At 36.0% G+C, this 16,742-nt stretch overlaps 1 protein-coding gene across 4 annotated transcripts in view; it reads right to left on the minus strand.

Moving 5' to 3' along the window:
- Positions 1-494: 494 nt before the first annotated feature.
- Positions 495-16,742, minus strand: part of NEXN (nexilin F-actin binding protein) — a 40,905-nt gene continuing 24,657 nt past the window's right edge. For 2 of the 4 annotated variants that reach the window (XM_072974146.1, XM_072974145.1), the window contains 9 exons: positions 16,610-16,651; positions 15,223-15,420; positions 14,943-15,119; positions 13,159-13,347; positions 9,905-10,102; positions 4,711-4,932; positions 1,525-1,710; positions 914-1,271; positions 495-818 (listed from right to left, as the gene is read on the minus strand). In XM_072974146.1, coding sequence (XP_072830247.1) covers positions 805-818; positions 914-1,271; positions 1,525-1,710; positions 4,711-4,932; positions 9,905-10,102; positions 13,159-13,347; positions 14,943-15,119; positions 15,223-15,420; positions 16,610-16,651 — 1,584 coding nt within the window. In that variant the 3' untranslated portion in view covers positions 495-804. Of the gene's footprint in view, positions 1,272-1,524; positions 1,711-4,710; positions 4,933-9,904; positions 10,103-13,158; positions 13,348-14,942; positions 15,120-15,222; positions 15,421-16,609; positions 16,652-16,742 lie in introns of all 4 variants that reach the window. The other 2 variants (XM_072974148.1, XM_072974147.1) reach the window with 2 other exon arrangements.

Genomic DNA, 16,742 nt, shown 5'->3' on the forward strand with positions numbered 1-16,742 from the left:
CTTAGCTCTTGAAATCCTCAGTTGTGTTGAAATTTTTTCTCCTGCATGAATTATTAATACAAAGTTTTCTCATTAAAATATCATTTGTTCAGGCAAGGTCATAACATTAGTTTGCTTTCTGAGCTGGAATATATATTACACACATTTGAAAAGTATATGTTTAATATTCTCAACACTCAGAACTGTGTATTAGGCAGTGGTTTCCATCACATTTTCTCTGGCAATTGTTTCTTAAAAGTCTTTATTTTTTGTTTGTTTTTTTCCACACACAGGGAGGAATGACGCCCCTATCCCCTTAATGTATCTGCTTCAGAAAGTCTTTGAGATGACAACAACTGAAATGATGTACTACTGAGGGGGAAAAAGCCCACTCAAATTGATAGGTTCCAAATTCATTAAGTTTCAGCTAGTTCAGACTAATTTCAGAAGTGAATAGCTCATGAACGGTATTCTCTCATGCAAAATACTGTGTTCTATTTATGATTTTTTAAAATATAATTACTGTGAACATGGGAAATACACAGCCTTTGTAATAGGTTGATAAAATAATTGAACAAATTCCCCACTTTGCCCCCATTAAATTACACATGAACTTCTACAACATAATATGGCGATGAATCTGGTGCTCGTTTGACAAGGAAGACGGTATTCTTTAGATGGGCTTGTGTTTTGAAGACTGTTAGGGAAAGGAATAAGAAGTAAACAGTGGCACTTCTGGTTTCCTTTTTTTTGGCCCCGCCACAGAAAAGATGGATGTAAGAAAGTCGGAGAGAGAGAGAAAGTTCCAGGGAGAGAGAAGGGGACCTAGTAGTCGTCAGCTAAAAAAGAGAAGAAGAAGAGTGATTTTTTTTTCAAAGGAAAACAAATTTAAATAAAATAAAAGTTCTGTATTCAGAGGGCGATTAATTCTTACTTTCAATGGTGAGAATACAGCTACTAGCTGCAGAGCCTTTGCTGTTGACTGCTTTACACATGTACTCCCCTTCGTCCTCCGGGAAGGTCTCCGGTAAATACAGGCAGTAAGTTTCTCCTCTTTCAATATATTGGTAGTCTTCTCCATCTTGCAGTATTTCTCCTTCAAACCACCACGTGATTTCTGGTTTGGGTTCTCCTGTTACTTTCACAGTAAACCTAACTGGCTCACTGTCTACAACTGATACGTTTTTTAGAGGCTTCTTAAACCACGGAGCTCCTGATCTGGTCTGCTCTTCATCTTCAATAGTGGAGCCATTCATGGTACTACCTTCTTCCTCTTCCTCTTCTTCTCTTTTCTATATTAAAATAAGTGCATTTAAGTTGGCATTTATACTACAGTAGTAGTTTCCAGACAGTGGTTTAGTAGTAGAATTTTGGAGGTAAATGTATTTTCCCCCAAAGTAAACATGTAAATGTGCTTACTACAAAGTATTTTATAAAACATTCCAGTGAATTGAAAGCTGTTTAAAAAACTTTTTTTAATCCTTCATAAAACTTTGGTTTTTAAAAGATCACCTTTGGAAAATAAAGGATATGTAAGCCTGGTACCTTTTGTAGTGCTGCATCAATTTCCTTTTGTTCAAACTGCATGCGTAGTAACTTTTGTTCTTCAATTCTTCTTTGTTCTTCTTCTTCTCTTGCCTTAGCCATTCGCTCAAATCTAGCTTTCATATTCACTTTATGAGTAAATGGAGCCTCACTTTTTTTTGCCGGCTTGATATCTACATCTTCTTCCTTTACAAAAGTGAGCCAAGAATAAGAATTGTTTACTACAAACCAGCAAGAACTAAGATGTTAATAGTTCTGAAGATGTCGTTTATAGGCACAAAATAATTAATATGTTTGTAATGCATATTTGTGCTACACTGAGACATGGAGATCTTACTACCCACAAGTTCCATTTCTGAAACAGTCTCTTAACAATTAGAATCCTTTTCTCCCAATATAAAGATCACAGGTTGTCACTGGAGTCCCAGTGTATTTATTTGCAGAACCAAATCTCAGTGCTTGTTGATAGTACTGAGTAACAGAAAAGAGTGAGGATATAATTGCTTAAAATAGTCCTTTCTCTAAGTCTCCCTTACCGCTCTTCACCGTACTACATAACACAGAAATGCAGTTTGTTATTTCCCACTTCGTGATTTCCTTCACCTCTTTTTGTTAATAACTGCATGGATTCCATCCAACAAATAATTTACTGTCGGGCAAATGGCAGAGAAGAGAGCATATAGAATGCACAGGAAGACAACTGTTAAACATACAATCACTGGAACTTGGGGGAATCACTGAGGTGACGAATGGCTCTGATTCAGTCTAGTTAGGGGTGAGAGTTGGAAGCCATGGAAATAATTAAGGGAGTAATTTAAGAGCAGAGTTTAAACTGTCAAATAGTCTGTAAAACTAACTTTGTGATGAGGTCACTGGCCTTTGAGAGCAGTTTCAGTAGTCTTGGGGGTAGTTAATTCGTGGTTTCAAAAGTACTTTAGTTGTAGTTAATTCTCAGTTTCCAAACTATTTAGGCTCTTGTAGGTCTACCCGGAAATCTCACCATTTATGTTTCACTGTACTGTGAGATTGGTTCTGTGTACCACATCCAACTATAAGTAAAGGAAATTTTTAAAACAAGCTGTAAAATAATAGCCCATATAAGAAAAATCTTGGTTCATCAATGTTTTACATCAGTTTGAGGTATTACACTGCAGCTCCAATGATGCAGAAGGAGGAGTTAAGAGTAAGCTGGACAGTTTTTCTGGTTCTGAATCAAAAATTTTTATTTGACACTGGAAAATGCTAGCACATCAAACACAACCAGAGACCTAATGGTAAATGCTATTACTTGTGCCGTTAACTTATCTTCAGTTGGTAAACAATTGCCAGTGGATGGTATTGATAATGGTGTTTTTTAAATTACTATACTTAAAAGATAGGCTAAAAAATACATGAGATAATACTGCAGTTTTATCTCAACAGGATTGTCTGAGGCTTAAAAAAAAATGGACCTCTGTTCACACTAAACATTTAATGTTATTTGCTTACCAGATAAGTCTTCAAGATAGATATTTCAGCAGGTACAATAACATTCTGACTGAATCCCTCCCGGTTCATAACTTACCTTCTGTCTTTTAGCATGGAAGTTTGTGTAAATTCATAACTTACTCAAACCTGTCTTTAGAAGATGAATTTGCTAAGTTGAATTCATAAGCTAACTAGGGAAAATGTTTATGAAGTTTTTCAGTTACTAAGTACAGTTGCCTTTTCCTGAATCCCCAAAAAGGTTAGTTTAAAAGTGTTTCCTGGAAATGAATATATTGAGTTATGTTATATACAGAATGATTTTTGTTTTCTAAGTGCGTCCTTAACAGGGCATTGATAGTCCCCACACTTGTTAGATTCTAAACACCATCTCAACAAGGTCTGCAGGTTTTTTCACCAGTGTAGTCCCAGTGTTCAGAACAGTCCCTGGGCATTCAATATAACTTTTCATAGTGGGCATTCAAATACTTTTCAGTGCATTAATATAAAATCATCTTTAGCTTCAGCATGATCTAGCAATGAAGATGCCTATTCGATATCACTCCATGTTTTAAAAATCCCTTCAATGAACCCCAATAAAACAAAGTTCCTTAACATAGCATCTAAGGTGGGCTGTCTTGCCTGTGCTTGCATCTTCATCATCGTCTTTTGCTGTTCTTGTACTTTACTTGTCTCAATGAGTTGCTTATAGTCCTGAGAATTTGTCCATAATTTTGTCATCCTTTTTTTTTTTTTTTGGTCATTCTTTTTATTCAGTCTCTGAAGGCCTTCCCAAGGCCTGTTTTATAGTTGAATTTTTTTTTTTTAATGAGGGGAGAGGTAGTTAGGTTTATTCATTTATCTCTATTTGGAGGAGGTTCTGGGGATTGAACCCAGGACCCTGTGCATGCTAAGCATGCACTCTACCATTGAGCTATACCCTCCCCCACCAATAGTTGAATATTTGATGAAAATGAATTTTTATGTAATCTATAGGTTAAATGTAAAATGGCAATTCTGATACAGTAAGTTTTCCAAACCCTAATTCAAGCCAACATTGATTACCAGAAATAGTCCCCAAGCTGGAAGGGACACTACAGGACATCTAGTGAGTGCCTCCTTATTCTACATATGGAGATACTTTATGGGGGGGTGGTGAGGAGGTAATCAGGTTCATTTATTTAATTATTTTTAGAGGAGGTACTGGGGTTTGAACCCTGAACCTCGTGCATGCTAAGCATGCAGCTCTACCAACTGAGTACACCTCCCCTTCCCACTGGGGATACTTCAAATTCTTGTCACCTGAATTGCGATTTAGGCTCTGCCACTGAATTATTGGCATGACTCTGAGCAGATTACATAGGCTTAGTAAGAAAGTAGGTATGAATAATCTCTGGAGTTTATTTTAAGTCGAATATACACTGGTCCTACTCATTCAAAGTAAAACTTGTGCCATACTTTCAAACTATTTTTGCTACAGCGAACCATTTGATGTTCACTGTAGGCTTAGTTCTGATAAAAGTCATTTTTGAAACCATGCTAGAATAAGGAAATCTTTCAAAGCATCAAGATCTTAATGTGCTTTTGCTGTTTAGTTCCCAGATCATTATACACACTGACGGTTAATTTTAAGTACCAACACTTATTTCAAAGTCAATGTTATTTCTGTTAAGTTCATCATCATTACTGTACTATACCTATGTTAAATATAAAACAGTTTACCTCATGGAAGTTTTCTGCTTCTCGCTCTTTAATTTCAAGGTCAATCGCTCTTCTTTTTGCTCGTTCTTCTTCTATCTTTTTCTGTATTTCTTTTTCAGACAATTGTCCAATTTTTTCAAACTTGCTTTTTAGATTTTTAGCTTGAATAGAGCCACTCCTTTTCAATTTGATTAATTCTTCATATTCCCTGCTCAGTTCAAAGGTTTCACTTTCTTCCTCTTCCTTCAAAAAAAATTAAGGTTTTTATATATCAAACACCAGAAAATCAGTTTGTATAATAAACCATCCAGAAAATGTTCACCATTTCTTATTTGAAGTCAAAATTAAATGTTAAGTAACCGCCTCCCTAAACACAGTGCCTAAATTTACTAATTAAAAGTAGTACTACAAATTTAAGACTTTACATCTTACTTCATTTATTTCATTAGTGAATATGGCTCAGAACGCCAGTTAACATTCCATTATAACTTGCTAAAACTAAAATATGCATGTCAAGATTAGCTACCACTAGGAATTGTAGAAAGACCTTTGTTTAGGGGAAAGTGAAGAAATAAAATTCAAAGAACACTGGACTAGGAGTCAGCTCTAGTTCTGACTCAGATGCTGTGTGTCCTTTAGCCTAGTCGCTTAGCCCACTGGACATGATTTTTTTTATCTCTATATAGAGACAGTATTTCTAAAATTCCTCCTGTCTTTAATTTGATGGTAGTTGATAAAAGCTAAATATCACTCTTAATACTCAACTGAATTAAGCATTTCTACACATACAGTCTGGTAAAACCCCTACATTTTGCTACGTATCACTTGTACTCTCAATTGTATATTCTTCCAAGAAAGACAGAAAAGGAGTCAACCAAACTTGGGCTCCAATTCTTTTATACCATTTTTCCTGAATACTTTTTATTCAGTTCCTTTCCCTTGATTTTTCACAAATTATTATTATTAGTTTTCTGTATACTTCTTACACTGTCCCCTAAAGGAGCAGTAAAACATTGTAGTTGCTCCTGGTACACTTTCCCTGGAGAAGATGCAGAATGCTAGGCAGGAAAAAAAAAAGTGTCGGGGGGTAATGGTGGCGGAGAGTTACAGTGGATAGTATGACAGGCTGCATTTCCTGGTTCAGTTAAGGGAAAAAAGAATGTTTATTACTTTACACTACCTCCACTTTGGGATTTATGTGGGTGAAAACGCAATTCCTAAGATACCAGAAACTAACAAAGTTATGATACCACATCATGTTACAATGGTTCACATATCCTTCTGATCAAAATGAATGACTGAACTAATCAGTTACAGTCTAGGTCGTGTTGGAATTGGCATGCCACTTGCTTGAAAACTCTCATAGTCGAGTAAATCACTCCATACCACCAGACTGTCGGACAGTTACACCCTGCCATTTATAAGATTACTTCCCAATAGTGTACCCAAATACATTCTAATTTAGTTTGTTTTTCTAGACAGACAATTCATCTTCAGTTTCCTTTATAAAATAAATGCTGCTACATTTTTTAATCCTAAGGCTAGACTTTGCAGAATTTTCCTACAGTGTATTTATTGTATTTTTGTATTAATCATATATTCATCTAGCATTTATAATCTCTTGGTAGACTTGGGCAAGGAAGTAAATACCCCTAGAGTCCCACTGCCCCAACGCATGACTACCCAAGGACACCACCCGTAAGGGATCATAACCTCTGTGAAGGAGTTCACCAGTTCCCAGGTCGGGAGCTGGGAAGAGGCTACCACCAAATTACCTGCCAAACATGCCATATCACCGCCAGTCCCAGGCTGGGAAAGCCACTGCTCCCCTACCCCAAGTAGCAGGGCTGTGCGCTCATCCCCAGCACTGCCGTCTGTGCTGTTGGTAGGGCCCCCTACCTGGCCAAAGGCCTAGGGTGACGGTGGAATGCCGACCTCCTCCCTCTCTGTCCCCTCTTCTGCCTACACAACTGGTTGGAGACGCAGATGAGGTAAGCAGCGACCAGGGGTGGAAGGAGAAAGTTAGACAGGGTCTTGAGGCATCAGGAGGTAGGAAGAAGGCTGCCAAGAGCCCACCACGGGGAGGCAGAGACATCAGGAGGAGTAGGTAAGCCAAGGCTCCAAGATCCTTGTGCAGGACCCACCGTCCAATCAGCTTGCACTTACAACACGTAAGTTCAAAGATAAACTTATTTAAAATTTCAAAGACAACTTCAGAGCATTAAATCCTAAGTGTGGCCCTTCTGAGCATGGAGTTCTGTGAGGGCATAAGTTGCATGCCCTTGAAGCGAGTCCTGTACAGTCTATATGTATGTATGTGTGTGTGTATATATATTTTTTTAATTCATTTCAGTACTAGAGAAAACACACTAAAATATTTAATAGTATCAAAGTTCTATCTTAGAATAATTTAGTCAAATACAGGCATACCTCAGAGATAATGCAAGTTTTATTCCAGAGCATGGCAATAAAGCAAATATCTCAATAAGGTGAGTCACATGAAAATTTTGGTTTCTCAGTGCATATAAAAGTTATGTTTATACTATAATCTATTAAATGTGCAATAGCATTATGGGTAAAAAACGTACACACCTTAACCTTAGGATGTGGCAAGAAAACGCTACCCATCATCTAAGCCTTCAGTGAGTCATCTTTTTGCTGTTGGAGGGTCTTGCCTCAGTGTTAAAGGCTGCTCACTGATCAGGGTGGTGACTGCTGAAGGCTGGGGTGGCTGTGGTAATTTCTTAAAATAAGACAATAGTGAAGTTTGCTGCATCGATTGGCTCTTCCCTTTGTGAACGATGTCTCTGTAGTCTGCAATACTGTTTGATGGCATTTTACCCACAGCAGGACTTCTTTCAAAATTGGGGTCGATCGTCTAAAATCCTGCTGCTGCCTTATCAACTAAGTTTATATAATATCCTAAATTCTTAGCAGTCATTTCAAAAATCTCCACAGCACCTCCACCAGGAGTAGATTCTATATCAAGAAACTACTTTCTATGCTCATCCATAAGAAGCAACTCCTCATCCATTTAAGTTTTATCATGAGATCGCAGCAATCCATTCACACCTTCAGACTCCACTTTTAATTCTAGTTCTCTCGCTATTTCTACCACATCTGCAGTTACTTCCACTCAAGTTTTGAACCTCTCAAAGTCATCCATGAGGGATGGAATCAACTTTTCCTAAACTCCTGTGAATGTTCATACTTTGACCTCTTCCCGTGAATCACAGTATTCTTAATGGCATCTAGAAAACTGAACCCTTTCTAGAAGGTTTTCAACTGATTTTGCCCAGACCCATCAGAGGAATCGCTATCTGTGGCAGCTGTAGCCTTACAAAATGTATTTCTTCAGTGATAAGACTTGAAAGCCAAAACCCCTCCTTGGTCCATGGGCTGCAGAACTGCGGCTGTGTTAGCAGGCGTGAAAACAACAGGAATCTCATTGTCCATCTCCATCAGAGCTCTTGGGTGACCAGGCGGACTGTCAATGAGCAGTAATATTTTGAAAGGGGTCTTTTTTCCTTTTGAGCAGTAGGTCTCATTAGTGGGCTTTAAATATTCCATAACCCACGTTGTTAACAGATATGCTATCATCTAAGCTTTGTTGGTCCATTTATAAAGCACAGGCAGAGTGGGTTTAACATAATTCTTAAGGGCCCTAGGATTTTCTGAATGGTAAATGAGCACTGGCTTTAACTGGAAGTCACCAGCTGCATTAGCCCCTAACAAGAGCCAGCCTGGCCTTTGCAGCTTTGAAGCCAGGCATTGACTTCTTTCCAGCTATGAAAGTCCTAGATGGCATCTTTATCCAACACAAGGCTATTTTCTCTACATTGACAACCTGCTTTAGTGTAGTCACCTTCATGGAGGACCTCAGCTAGATCTTCTGGAGAACTTGCTGCAGCTTCCACAGCAGCACTTGCTTCACCTTGTACTTCTATGTTATGGCGACGACTTCCTTCCCTAAACCTCATGAACCAACATCTGCAAGCTTCAAACTTGTCTTCTGCAGCTTCTTCACCTCTCAGCCTTCATAGAATTGAAGAGTTAGGGCCTTGCTCTGGATTAGCCTTTGGCTTAAGGGAATGTTGTGTCTGGTTTGATGGTCTACTAAAACTTTCTCCACGTCAACACTAAGGCTGTCCAACTTCCTTAACATTTGTGTGTTCACTAGAGCAGCACTTTCCATTTCCTTCAAGAACTTGTCCTTTGCATTCACATCTTGGCTACCCATCTGGTACAAGAGGCCTAGATTTCATCCAGTCTCAGCTTTTAACATGCCCTCCTCACTAAGCTTAATCATTTCTAGCTTTTAATGTAAAGTGAGAGACATGCAACTCTTCCTTTCACTTGAACACCTAGAGGCCATTAGTTGGCCTAATTTCAATATTGTTGTGTAAGGGAACAGGTAGGCCCGAGGAGAGGGAGAGCCATGAGCAAACAGCTGATCGGTGAAGCAGTCAAAACATATACAACGTTTATCAAATAAGTTCACCATCTTAGACAGGCGCAGTTCCTAGTGCCCCAAAACCACTACAACAGTAACATCAAAGATCGCTGACCACAGATCACTGTAACAAATATAATAATAATGGAAAAGTTTGAAATCTTGCAAGAATTACCAAAATGTGATACAGAAACTCAAAGTGAACAAATGCTGTTGGAAGAATGGCGCCAACAGGCACTCCACACGGGGTGCCGCAGACCTCCAGTTTGCAAAAAATGCAGTATCTGCAAAGTGCAATAAAGCGGAGCACAGTAAAATGAGGTGTGCCCGTGAAATGATTCAGAGACTTGCCGAACTGATGTTCCTATGCGTATCCACGGTACTCCTGCAGTTTTTTCTCCTTTTGAATATCAGTTTAATTCGGTCTTGTGGATACATTAAGTTCTGTAGAATGACAGTTCTCAGTCACGATGTAATCACACAATTGTGAGTTATACAGGAAAAGATATTTACTTACGTACAACTGTAATATCTCAGTCACCTGGAGTCTTATATATTTTTCAAACTAGCAGGGAGAGGGTAGAGTTCCAGCAGGCTGGAAAGTGCGCTTAACTATGCTGACAGTGGTACCAAATGCCTCACAGGAGTATGCTGAGCGTTTATGAGAATAATACTTAGAAAGTTATCGTAAGGCAACGCACGTGAAATACTTCGCTTGATAAGTATTTGTGGACTGTAAATGGATATTTCTTAAAATCTTACCTCTCCCATTTCTTGTCTCAGCTGTTCGAACTCCTGTTTTTCCATCTCTAGCTTATGCTTCCGTTCCTCCTCTGTTCGTCGTCTTTCTTCTTCCATTTTTTGTTTCAGTAATTCCTCAAAATTAATTTCCAGTTTTCCCGGTGTAAGAGACTCTTGAGAAATTGTCTTATACATCTCTGGGGAGTCATCATCTACTACCTATTTAAAATAATTATTTTATCTCTCTTGCCAGAATTATACTTACTAAACAGAGTATCTCTTGTAGAAACTGATTACTTGAATAGAAAGGTTTCACACTGAACCAAAACCCAAAAATTCTCTTTAAAAGTATAAAACAATAAACAAGGAGGAATTATTAGAAAATATAAGACTAAAGTATTTTATAGTTACAGGGAAAATGGTGACCATCTACTCTCCATTCAAATGAACACAAATAAACAGTCTGACTTTATACTATGAGCAATTTGAATTAGACATTAAGATGTTCTAATATTGAGAAAACATTTTAATTGGATTAAAATGAACTCCATTCTGGTAATTAAAATAGAGCATCTCAGTTTAATCATGGTTTTGTCTGAATGAATTAGAGAGCTCATCGTGATTCCTTCATAATCAGGCAAAAATTACTATTAATGCTGTGGTTTTATTGTACTGATTACTGTCAGGCTAATTAAAAATAAATACTAATAGTTAATACTTACAGCTACCAGATGCAATTCTAAGCACTTTACATGCATTGACTTATTTAGTCTGTAACACTGTGAAGTAGGTCTTATTAATATCCCCATTTTCTAGATGAGGTAACTGAGGCACTGAACAGTAACTTATCCAAAGTCAACATAAACATTATGTGGAAAAGGTGATTCAAATCTTTAGAAGTTTTTCTAATAAAATTATAAATAACTATTTAGACTACCTTTTTGTAATTTCATGAATTACATGTCTAACTGACTTTGGGCAAGTTACATAGCCTCCCTAAATCTGAGTTTCCTTACCTGAGACAACTTTCATTAAGTTGTCATGAGAATTAACTAAAGTTTGGAAACATTCTGCAATGTGCCCGACACCATGGTTAGCTCCCAAATGGCAGTTTTATTATTACAAGGTCATTCTCTGTATATAGGCAATCTCTAAATTGCAAACAGAAGCTCTGCTTTTAAATCACTGACTTGGAATACATTTTACTATGAAAGCAATTACCTAATTCTATCCTCTGAAATTATACACAGAAACCTCTTACCTGAACTGTGTCCCTGTGGCTGAAATCGTCACAGGGGAATACGAGAGGCAAAGGGTAATTATTTGTTCCAAGTTTTCTATATGACAGGCTTTACCATAGAACCAGTTCAACTCAGAAACAATGTTTATAGGGTCTTACAATCCACAGATTGCAAAAAAAATTCTTATCTTATTGATATGTGAATTAACTGAGCTATAATATGAAATGATGATACTTGGCTGTGGATAAAAAAACAACATAAATGAAGGGGAAGGTTTCTGTTTCCTTTTCTGACACAGAAATGTCTCTAAGAAACTAGAGTTTTCGTTTAATGCAGTCTTCCTTCCCTGCACTTTTTCTGCTAGTGAATCATGGAAAAAAATGCAGACTTGACCTAAAAATCTTCCCCCAGGACTGGATTTCCTGATCTTCCCAGGTACTTCTCATCTACCACTTCTAAACCAATTAACTCTCCAAAAATCAAGTACTTTCACAACGTTTGCAGGGTTTCTGTGTAGAAACCATTTGTGAATCAAGGATTACCTAATAATAGACATAAGATAGTTTTAATATCACCTATTCCGCAAACATTTATAGGAAGTTTGTTACACTGGAATACAATGCGCTGCATGCTGGAGGCAGTCTCAGTCTCCAGGACTGAGAAAAACGGCCATAAGCAACAACATAGCATTAGTGTCATGCCAGGGGAGCGCTAAGTGCTGTAAGAACACATCAAAGGAACACATCAGGAAAGGCTTCCAGAGGAAATAGAAAATATGAATAGGAGATAGCACAGGGAAAGGAGAGAGAGACATGGTCTATATAGCATTTATGAAATTCCAGATATGAGAGCATAGCATTTTGAAGAAATGGAAGGAAATTTCGTACATCCGGAACAAATGTGGCAAATTAAGGAAGAATCAAGAAATGAAACTGGAGAAATCTACCAGGGCAAGATTATGAAGAAATTTGTTTTAAAATTTTAGTTTTGGATTTTTGCCTAGGGAAAGTGGAAATTTGTTAAGCAAAATAGTAACATAATCAAATATAATTTTTTTTAAAGGAAGTCCACTCCTGGTTTTAACAAGGAAGAATGGATTATAGGCAGGAAAGCAAGTTATTTAGGAGTTGGCCTGAGGCAAAAGATAACAGTGACCTGCATTATAGTAGTGGCAGTGGGAAATGGGGAAAAAAGTATAAATTTTTAGAATGATATGAGAAATGAGGCTTAGTAAATGACTGGAATGTGAGGCATGAATGAGATGGAGGTGTTTAAGGCTCTCAAGTTTCTGATCTGAGCATCTGCGGTGGGTGCTGAAACCACATAGACACTTGGATGTATGTGCCTGAAGCTCACCCAGAGAAAACTAGATCATGATGTTGCTGACGCCAATTAAAATGTTTCAAGAAAGGGATACACCGTTCACATGTCAACTTACTTAAAAATAAAGCTTATCAGATAACTGTGCATTTTACAAACATTAAAATAGTATAAGAAGTATAATTTTGTAACAGAGTTAAGTTTAGTAGCAATATCCAGAAGTGACTGTAAGCATTTTGGAGAGTTAAATAATCTTGATTAAACGCCTTTGGTCATTTAATATATCCTGGATGGGATAGAAACTGAAAAAAAAAAAAAGAAGAAAAGGAAGGAAGATGGGAGGAAGGGAAGGACGAAACATGGGAAGGGAGAAGAGAATGGAGAGGAGGGAAGGAACGGTGGTGGGGGTAGAAATCCCACCACCCCACCTCCTTGCTTAACACTTAGTTCTGGAAAACATACCTTCCCAGAGAAGGAAGTTAATACACACTCCTCTATGCCAGGCATAGCAATTTAATCATAACGTTCTCAAAACTATATTAAAGCAAATATAAATGGTGTTATGCCAAAGGAGATTTTAAAACTTATATGCTATCCCTATTTTTGGCATAAATTCCAGAAATAATAGAGTATTCCCCAAAGCTGAATGATTTCACAACATACTCTAAAAAAAGCTGACTCCTAATGGCCTTCTCCAGTTACATTCTGTCTTACCATGCTTCTCCTTGCTTCAGCAAATGCCTTCTTTTCTTCCTCTATTCTTCTCCTGGCTTCTTCTTCTGCTTTCCTTTTTTCATCTTCTCTCCTCTGTCTTTCTATTTCTTCGAAACTGAGCTTGAGTTTACCAGGGCGGTATGCTTTAAAAATGTTTTCTGTGTCTTGGTTTTCCTCCTCTTCATTTACCTAACCAAGAAACAACTCATGACTACTTGAGATTCATCAAAGACAAGAATGAATTATCAATCAAAAGGCACAGACTCAGCCACCCTACACAGGAATGTTTCTTTGCCAAAATCTCCTTCCTTCAGAATACCCTGTATGATTAAAAAAATCATATTTGGAGAAGTTCCAAATAAAGATGTACTCAAGTTAAATAAAACTTCTCAAGCAAGCCAACTTTTTAAACAGATAAGATGGAGTGTTTAAAATTTTTAAGAAGTCATTTAAAAGTTTTATTAAACATTAACTCTCCCAGAACAAACATAAAACGTGTGTGTGTGTGTGTGTGTGTGCGTGTGTGTATGAAACTGAGGTTCAAGTATACATACCCAGTCTCTTAGAGGGTAAAATAAAGTTCTCATTCTGTACTTTTCATGGATTTTTTTAGTATGAACTATGGTTACTAAACATAATATTATCTAGAACTATTTTATATACAATTCAAATTTTATGATTTTATAATTAAAATTCTAATGTAATAATACTAAATTAAATTAATTACTCACTGACATTTATAATTTGATTAATTAATGATATTTCTGTTCCTTTTCACTAAATTAACTACTAGTGATATCTAAAATATGTAGGTATTATCCAACTATAATTACCCCCAAATAACAATATTTTCAAACAAATATGCAGAAAATTAAAATTTTGGAGATACAGTCCTTAGAACATCATTAATGAAAGTTAATTAAGAAATTCTGAAAACTTAAAAAAATTACAGATGTTCCATTCTTAAATTCTTGCAATGAAATTTGGAATCAGTGTTTTATTTCAATTTTATTTGCTATTGTTAAATCTATTACTATAATAATAGCAGTTACCATTTTTAAAGCACTTATTATATACCAGATACCACTTAACTGCTTTCTGTATTAAATCACTTAATGATTTAAGAAGTAGGCACAATTATTTTCACCATTTTACAAATAAAAAAACTAAACTAAGACATAGAGAGGTTAAATAACTTGTTCATGGATACACACTTAATAAATGATAGATATCTGAATCCAGGCAGTCTGGCTCTAAAATCCATGCTCTTGACCACTTAGACTATATACATTTACATATATCTATACACATATATATTGAAACTAAGTGTACACTTACACGATTAGACTTGAAAGTGTGCTGCACCCTGCTATTAAACACATTGCAGGCTGAACTAACAGATGAAGAGAAACCAGGTTGGTTGAATAATTATTTTGCATATTTATAATTTATAAAAATGAAAATTTGAAACATATTAGGTAAAATGTCCCAAAAAAGAAACTAGAAGATAATATGGATGTATTTCATATATGGGATATGTACGCAGTTTCAAAATGAGATCCTTGGATATAGAAAATTTCCTTAAATTTATAGCAATGAACCTTATCTAAAGCCAGCCATCTTCCCTTAATATTAAATGTTTTATATATATATCATTTATATAATATGCAATAATTATACATACAATTTATAAAATATAATAATGTATAAATGTTATATATCATTGTATTACTATATATTATACTATCATATATATAAATGTTACATATATATGTTTGTTTTACCATTTGTCGCCGTGCTTCTTCAAAAGCACGCTTCTCTTCTTCTAAACGTTTTCTTGCTTCCTCCTCAGCTTGCTTCCTTCGATGTTCTTGTCTTTGTCTTTCCAATTCTTCAAAAGTCAGTTTCAATTTTCCAGGAAAAAGTGATTCTTTTTTTGCCTCACTTTCCAGGTCATCATCCTATGAAAACATAATGAAACCCACCTGTTAATCATAAAGGGCCATGCTGCTAACCAACTTAACTGCTTTTTTTTATTCTTTACCAAAAAAAAAAAAAACTTACCATGACCAATGAAAGACATGTCGCTTCCTTGAGAGATCGACGTTGTTCTTCATGTCTTATTCTTTTATCTTCTTCACACTTGACCCTTTCTTTTAATTCTTGTTCTTTTTCTAGATCTTCGAAATTCTTTTTTATTTTTCCAGATGTTTTGTGTGATTTGACAGGTACTACTGTTATAAGTAGTGAATCATCTCCTTCCTAAATTATAAAACAGATAATTAGCACATTTCTCCGTATCAAAATTTAGGTTTCGTGAGATTTTACTTCCATCATTGGTGAATTTCATTACACTGCCATCAATGTTATGATGAACAAAATTTTGGTTTGGTTTTTTTTTTTCAGATTTCTGTTAAATAGCTTTCTCTGAACTCAGTGTACATTATGAGTTAATCTTATTGAAATCCATTGCTGACAAGGTTCAAGAAGCATCTTTTTTCCTAAAAGTTGGTGTTAATATAGCTGTTTATATAAAACTGCGTGACATTATCTGGATTTAGCTATCCGTGCACTAATCCCACAAAAGGTACTGTGCATGTGAGTGTACTCTAAATCAATTTGATGGTGAATGGATTCAGTTTAAACACAGAAGAAAGGTTTCTGTATATGATTTTTCTCTCCATGCAAGTTTTTAAATACTTAATAAAACTAACATTTAGTGAAAAAAAACAGCATTTCCAAATGACTTAGAAAATATATTATAGACAAAAGTCTTTGGCATTTGGTCTTATTCAAATATTCTTAAACTTGTTTTTAAAATCATTTTAATTAGTTCTATTACATAATCTATTATTGCCTCTGAACTTTTTTCAAAAACGAAGTGAAGAGTTATATAACACATGCCCCTAAAATAAAACTGCTTCCAATTAATGTGGCTGTAGTTCCAGGCACACCATCAAATTGATTGCTCTTTAACTTTCTCTGTTAGATAAAAAGAGAAAAGTAAAGTTTTCGTGGTTGTTGAACATTCTTTCATGGTAATAGATATTGCACTCTCTGCTGGTGCTTGATAACCAAAACAGACATCAGGAGCTCTGGGGGAAGAAGACAAATGACGAAAAGAAAATTGCCTTTTTTAAATGTTAGCTTTCAACAATCTCAACTACTAGAGCAGTTCAAGAAATATAGTCTTGGCAGAGTATCTCAAACTGAGACTTGTGTCTCTAATCTAACCATGAAAGCAAAAAACATACTTTTCTTTAAAAACACTAAGCTATAGTGATTGGAAGTGCAAAAGTATCATCTTGTTTTGCAAAATATTTTTGCCCTTTTGTTGTTGTTGCTATATCTATAATTAAAAGAGTAAAACTTACAACTTTTTTAATCGAAAGATTATTTGTGAATCAGATAATTTTCGGTGAGTGTTTCATTAAAGGAAATGTCCATTTACCTCTGATGCTGATTCAGTTCCCGTATTGTTTATGTCCTCAATCTATTGAATGAGAATTTCATATCATTACATTACATCAGATTTCTGCTTTTTGCTTTTAAACATACAACTGAAAAGTGATTTAGTTGTGATT

This window comes from Vicugna pacos, chromosome 13 (genome assembly GCF_048564905.1).
Source record: "Vicugna pacos chromosome 13, VicPac4, whole genome shotgun sequence".
Classification (NCBI taxonomy): domain Eukaryota; kingdom Metazoa; phylum Chordata; class Mammalia; order Artiodactyla; family Camelidae; genus Vicugna; species Vicugna pacos.